General features: G+C 45.5%; 1 protein-coding gene across 1 annotated transcript; it reads left to right on the forward strand.

Moving 5' to 3' along the window:
• Nucleotides 1-257: 257 nt before the first annotated feature.
• LOC103862633 (pentatricopeptide repeat-containing protein At1g59720, chloroplastic/mitochondrial) lies at nucleotides 258-2,389 on the forward strand. Its single transcript, XM_009140321.2, has one exon. It carries the CDS (start codon nucleotides 418-420, stop codon nucleotides 2,287-2,289), a length of 1,872 nt encoding a protein of 623 aa, XP_009138569.1. The 5' UTR covers nucleotides 258-417; the 3' UTR covers nucleotides 2,290-2,389.
• Nucleotides 2,390-7,170: the final 4,781 nt, after the last annotated feature.

The following is a 7,170-nucleotide window of genomic DNA, read 5'->3' on the forward strand; positions in this document are numbered from 1 at the left end:
CCACGAACTATATCAATCACATTACTAATACAGTTTAGTCTTTCATGAGTGGAGAATAGTGCATACACAGTTCATCATCACAACTCTAACCCTATAAAAATAAAAAACTTGAAAAATGATGATCAATCCAAAACGCAAAATTCACAGTTACAATAACTCTAACAAATATTGAGATGAAACAAAAACTCTGTCCACAACTTTGTGCTTGCGCGGAGGCAATGCCCCTAATTGATTGAAAAGTTCAAGAAAATACAAAAAAACTAGAGGACTTTTTTCGAGCATAATTTAATCATTGAAAATCAAGAAAACATTTTCTTTTCAGACTCAAATTTTGTGTACCGATTTTTCAGATGAAAATCAAACCTTAAAAGATTATATGATTATTATCGTTTTACAACAACTAGCTTATCGTTTCCAATGTCTACGGGTCTTCTGCTCCACCCATTGACTCTTCACGTTCCACCTCCAACCTCCACCTCTAACGGGCCACCTCAGCCATTCTCCACCGCCGGTAACCATCACAGACATATTCTCTCCTTGTCTGAAACATGCACAAGTATGTCCCAGCTCAAACAGCTCCACGCCTTCACTCTCCGTACAACTTTCCCTGACGAAACCGCCACTCTGTTTCTCTACGGTAGAATCCTGCAGCTCTCTTCTTCCTTCTTCGATGTTAGTTACGCATTCCGTGTCTTCGATTCGATCCATCAAGAAAACCACAGCTCCTTCATGTGGAACACACTCATCAGAGCTTGCGCACATGATGTTTCCAGGAAAGAAGAAGCGCTTCTGCTTTACCGGAAAATGTTAGGGAGAGGCAAGTCGGCACCTGATAAACACACGTTTCCGTTTGTCTTGAAAGCTTGCGCTTATATCTTCGGATTGTCGGAAGGGAAACAGGTTCATTGTCATGTCGTGAAACATGGGCTTAGTGGAGATGTGTATGTGAACAACGGTTTGATTCATTTGTACGGTTCTTGTGGATGTCTAGATTTAGCACAGAAAGTTTTTAATGATATGACTGAGAGAAGTCTTGTTTCGTGGAACTCGATGATTGATGCTCTGGTTCGGGCCGGGGAGTATGATTCTGCGTTAGAGCTCTTTAGACAGATGCAGAGATCGTTCGAACCAGATGGTTATACGATGCAGAGTGTTTTAAGTGCGTGTGCTGGTCTCGGATCTTTGTCTCTAGGTACTTGGGCACACGCATTTCTGTTGCGAAGATGCGACTTTGATGTTGCTATGGACGTTCTGATCAAGAACTCGCTGATCGAAATGTATTGCAAATGCGGGTCGTTAAAAATGGGTGAGCAAGTGTTCAAGGGGATGAGAAAGCGTGACTTAGCTTCATGGAACGCTATGATTCTAGGGTTAGCTACACACGGAAGAGCTGATGAAGCTCTGGGTTGCTTCGACCGTATGGTGGGAAAAGAGGAGAATGTTAAACCGAACTCCGTCACGTTTGTTGCCGTCCTTACCGCCTGCAACCACCGAGGCATGGTAAAGAAAGGGCGGCAGTATTTTGACATGATGGTCAGAGATTATGCCATCAAACCTGCACTGGAGCATTACGGTTGTATCATCGACCTTGCAGCCCGTGCAGGCTACATTACCGAAGCTATTGACATGGTGACAAGTATGCCGATGAAACCAGATGCTGTGATCTGGAGAAGTCTCCTTGATGCTTGTTGCAAAAAGGGTGCTAGTGTGCAGCTAAGTGAAGAAATTGCAACACGTTTAATTGAAACAAGGGAAGATAATCAAAGTTCCAGTGGCGCATATGTGTTGCTGTCTAGAGTCTATGCATCGGCTAGCCGGTGGAACGATGTTGGGATTGTGAGAAAGCTAATGACTGAACATGGAATTAGAAAAGAGCCTGGATGCAGTTCTATTGAGATAAATGGCATCTCCCATGAGTTTTTCGCAGGAGACACATCCCACCCTCAAACAAAACAGATATACGAACATTTGAAAGTGATTGATGACAAGTTGAGATCCGTTGGTTATTTACCGGACTGCTCTCAGGCACCATTAGTGGATTCAAATAACGATGGAAGCAAAGAGTATTCCCTTAGGCTGCACAGTGAGAGACTCGCCATTGCTTTTGGTCTGATAAGCTTGCCACCTCGGACTCCAATCCGTGTATTCAAGAATCTACGCGTCTGCAGCGATTGTCACGAGGTTACTAAACTAATCTCAAAGGTCTTCAACACTGAGATCATTGTGAGAGATCGTGTACGGTTCCATCACTTCAAAGACGGATCCTGCTCTTGTTCAGACTACTGGTAACAAACAAACCAAAAAAAAACTAGTCACAAACCGCTGCGACCAATTTTGTATAATAATTCATAAGTTTGGTAATGAAACATCATATGATCTCGAATGAAAATCAATTAACTTAACAACACTTGATGAATTCTTCTGCTACTGTTACATCAAAGAAAACAGTGAACAACCTTAGCATCAGTGTCAAAGCAACGTTTTTAACTTCAGTTTAGGACCAACCTAACTAGCTTTTTGATGAGATTGGTACTAAGACGATACTCATGTCAGCATTGTTCGGCGCAAGTTGAAGAGGTAACGGTTTCCCGTTCAAAGTATTAGGATATCATCATATCAATGATTGATTTAGTAGTCAATGTAAATATCGATACTCAATATATTGTCATTAACTCTAATTGTAATACCCTAGCTAATAGCCATGTATATAAGGCTTCTATGTACTCACGTTATATGCAAGACATTCTTTACACCTTTACATGGTATCAAGAGCTTTTCGATCTACAAAACACTAAAATTTTCTTTTCATCATTCTCGAACTCTTCTCATCCACAAACATGAGTTCCTCTGAAAACACATCCCCTACCCTTCTCACTGAGATCATCAACACGAATGCTCAGTCCCTTCTCACGATCAACATGTCCAATGTGACAAAGTTAACTGCTGGAAACTACCTCATGTGGAGTCTCCAGATTCATGCCCTCCTAGATGGGTATGATCTTGCCGGATGTATTGATGGTACCACCATTGCCCCATCTGCAACGCTCACAAATGAAGAACAAGTCTCTCCGAACCCGGCCTTCTCTTTATGGAAGCGTCAGGATAAACTGATCTACAGCGCCCTCATTGGCGCCATCTCTCCTCCACTCCAACCGCTTGTCTCTCGCGCCGCCACCTCCAACGAAGCCTGGAACACACTTGCCTCCACCTATGCCAAACCAAGCCGAGGACACATCAAGCAACTCAAAACCCAGCTCAAAAACTGGAAAAAGGAGAACAAGACCATAGACGTGTACCTTCAGGGCATCACTACACGTCTCGACCAGCTTGCTATCCTTGGCAAAGCAATGGAACATGAAAATCAAATTGATCTCATCCTCGACGGCCTCCCCGATGAATACAAGCAGGTGGTGGATCAAGTTGAAAGCCGTGATTGTTGGGGTCAAAATCGGTCACGACGAAATCAATGTCTGAAAGTCCGTAAAAATCAGCATGAACATTTTTACGAAAAGTAATCCTCGTAAAGATATCCTTACGAAGAGCCTTGCGGTAAAATCTTGTTCAAATCTCAATCGAACCACTAAATACCGATTGTCCGAAGTCAACGGACATGTATCCAAATCGGCCGCGGACAAGCTCGAGTATGGCAATCGGACCGCAGACAAGCCAAGCTCGATCGATACGCGGCAACCAAGCATCCACACAGCTCGGTCGCTACGTAGCGACTGAGCGTCCGTTCCTCGGTCGCTACGTAGCGACCGAGCGTCCGTTCTGCTCGGTCGCTACGTAGCGACTGGAGCGTCCGTTCTGCTTGGTCGCTACGTAGCGACCGAGCGTCCGTTCTGCTCGGTCGCTACGTAGCGACTGAGCGTCCGTTCTGCTCGGTCGCCACGTAGCGACCGAGCGTCCGTCTGCTCGGTCGCTACGTAGCGACCAAGCTCGAGCCAAACTCGGTCACTACGTAGCGACCTAGCGTGCGTTCTGTTCGTCGCTACGTAGCGACCGAGCTCTTCCGAAACGTCGATACGACACCAACCATGCATTCTCGTCAAAACCTTCAAATGCTATTCCTGAAGCATTCTCGTCAAAACCTTCAAATGCTATTTCCTGAAGACCGTGGCAAGCTTAGTCCATGTTTTCCGCTATTCTAAATCATCGATCAAACTTTGATCGAAAGAACTCGTAGTAAGCGTGTCGAGTCGGAAGACGGCCCAAAGGAACCTAAAACACGACTCGAGGCTCATCCTATGATTTCTTAACCAAAAGCCCGTAAACCACAGCACGGTTTACGCTTGGTCCACAAGGAAGGATAAATGTCAAGTTTCCGCGGATAAATACGGAAGTTTTGAAGATAATTGTGAAGATCGGGAAAAATGGAATATCTCCATTTTTATGCTATGACGGCTTAAGGGCAGAAGAGTAAAAGCGTAAACCAACCTTGGTGCTAGTATATAAGGAGTCCTAGGCGAGGAGCATAAGAAGAACTTTTTTCAGAGCAAACTTAGCCCTTAGAGCAATTAGGCAACTTTCCGTTTTTGTTATTTCGAGCTGCGACTCAATTAGGTTTAGCCGTCTTAGGGTTACTAGAACTAGGAATCTCGCCGACAGCTCTCGAGCCCAGGCTTATACCTTGTTGTTAACGCTCATACGCAAATTCGGAATAAGACTTCTCTTTGCTCTCTTTTCACGATTTTTATACTTTGTCGTTGTTATCTCATGTTCTGATTGCTTAGCGTGTGGTATTGACAGATATCCAGGACCTCTGGGAAACTAGGGCTCTCCTACTTTCCTAATTTAAACGGAAATCGACAGTGCGAATTTCGGTTCCTACAGTTTGGCGCTAGAAGGAGGGGGGGGGTATGGATCAATCTAACTCGCAACCACATCACGCTCGAACAGACATGTCAATTGACGATGCAGACAACGTGCAGACTCTTGTTAACGGAGGCAGCAACACTGATCTCCACACTCCAGCAGCGGACGTATCCGCGGCCAAAGCACCAGCTAACGCTGCGGCACTCGAGGAGTTTAAAAAGATGTTCGCCACCTATGAAAAAAGGTCGGAAGAATAGGATAAGCTCGTGAGCACCTTGACCAAACAAGTTGAAACCTTAACGGAAAGGACTCGAGCAATCCATCCCCGCGGAACCACCAAAGTTCGCGGGAAAAACTCGACTTCGCAACACCACTCGATAGGCCTGGAACCGCGCGGTAACGACCAAACTGTGGAAGTACGGATAAAACTGGGGGTAGATCGGCCTTGGTCCGACCATTCGCTACGTATTGAGCGACCAAGCCAATCGGTCGGTCGCTACATATTGAGCGACGAAGGCACTCGGTCACTCACTATGTATTGAGCGACCTAGCCATTCCGTCGGTCGCTACGTATTGAGTGACGAAGACTTTCAGTCGGTCGCTACGTATTGAGCGACCAAGACACTCAGTCGGTCTCTACGTATTGAGCAACCAAGACACTCAGTCGGTCGCTACGTATTGAGCGACCAAGACACTCCGTCGGTCGCTACGTATTGAGTGATAAGACACTCGGTCGGTCGTTACGTATTGAGCGACCTAGCCACTGGATCGGTCGCTACGTATTGAGCGAGCAAGACACTCCGTCGGTCGCTACGTATTGAGTGATGAAGACTCTCAGTCGGTCGCTACGTATTGAGCGACCAAGACACTCAGTCGGTCGCTATGTATTGAGCGACCAAGACACTCCGTCGGTCGCTACGTATTTAGTGAGAAGACATTCGGTCGGTCGCTACATATTGAGTGACCTAGCCACTCGATCGGTCGCTACGTATTGAGCGACCAAGACACTTCGGTCGCTATGTATTGAGTGATAAGACATTCGGTCGGTCGCTACGTATTGAATGACCTAGCCACTCGATCGGTCGCTACGTATTGAGCGAGCAAGACACTCCGTCGGTCGCTACGTATTGAGCGACCAAGACACTCAGTCGGTTGATACGTATTGAGCGACCAAGACACTCTGTCGGTCGCTACGTATTGAGCAACCAAGACACTCCGTCGGTCGCTACGTATTGAGTGATGAAGACTCTCAGTCGGTCGCTACGTATTGAGCGACCAAGACACTCAGTCGGTCGCTACGTATTGAGCGACCAAGACATTGAGTCGGTCGCTACGTATTGAGTGACAAGACACTCGGTCGGTCGCCACGTATTGAGTGACCTAGCCACTCGATCGGTCGCTACGTATTGAGCGACCTAGCCACTCGGTCGATCGCTACGTATTGAGCGACCAAGCCACTCTGTCAGTCGCTACGTATCGAGCGACCTAGCCACTCGGTCGGCCGCTACGTAGTGACCAACCTGCGAACGAGTCGATCGCTATTATTTTTTCGGAAAAACTTTCGTAAAACTAAAATAAGTAACATTTGACAACCTTAAAAAATCTAACAACAATCGTAGAAAAAGAATCTCTGATAAGGGAAGCGATGGAGCAAAATCCGAGAATCAGAATTCGCCCATCCGCCTCTCTCCACGATCTCCCAATCCTTCCTCTCACAACTCGATTTTTCGACGATATGCTCATTCATTTTCGTAAATCCAATGATATTAAGATCGAAACATGGATCACGAAAATCGCGAAAATTGGTAGCTGCCTAAACGCGGGCAGGAAAGCATAGATATCCAGGAAGAATCAATATTCTTGCTATTCGAAAAGAGCAGACAGACACGAAAAGAGTAAGGGAAATGAGCAAGCAAAACAGAGAAGAGGCTAACCCAGATCTACGAGAGAACTAAGGTATTCCCGACTTGAAATCAGGCTTGGAATTTCGTAGAAAATTACTAAGAAATAGAAATGCCTAAGAGACTGCCGTAGAACTTTAAGGAACTTAAAACCTAGGTGGATAGTCTAGCGAAATAAGTCTTAGGCGATTTTTCCTGTCTCGGTATATTGATCCATGACTGTTTAGGCAGATCTTGCAAACCGATCTAAACTCTTTGAAAATTGAGAAATGATCGCCACGCATATCAAGCTCACTTCCTAAAGAGAGAAAAAACTAGAGACATGAACGTCGTCTTAAAACCGATTTGTTACTAGCAATTTTCTCGGAACCGACATATTCCAAGTCGTCAACATGGAAACAACCAAATCACAATCCAAGCGTCGTCTTTAAATCGTACCGGATTATTGACCATT

The sequence above is a fragment of the Brassica rapa genome, chromosome A03, assembly GCF_000309985.2.
Source record: "Brassica rapa cultivar Chiifu-401-42 chromosome A03, CAAS_Brap_v3.01, whole genome shotgun sequence".
Taxonomy (NCBI): domain Eukaryota; kingdom Viridiplantae; phylum Streptophyta; class Magnoliopsida; order Brassicales; family Brassicaceae; genus Brassica; species Brassica rapa.

Coding starts and splice junctions, on each gene's coding strand:
- LOC103862633 (XM_009140321.2), top strand. CDS start 418: ATGTCTACGGGTCTTCTGCTCCACCCATTGACTCTTCACGTTCCACCT.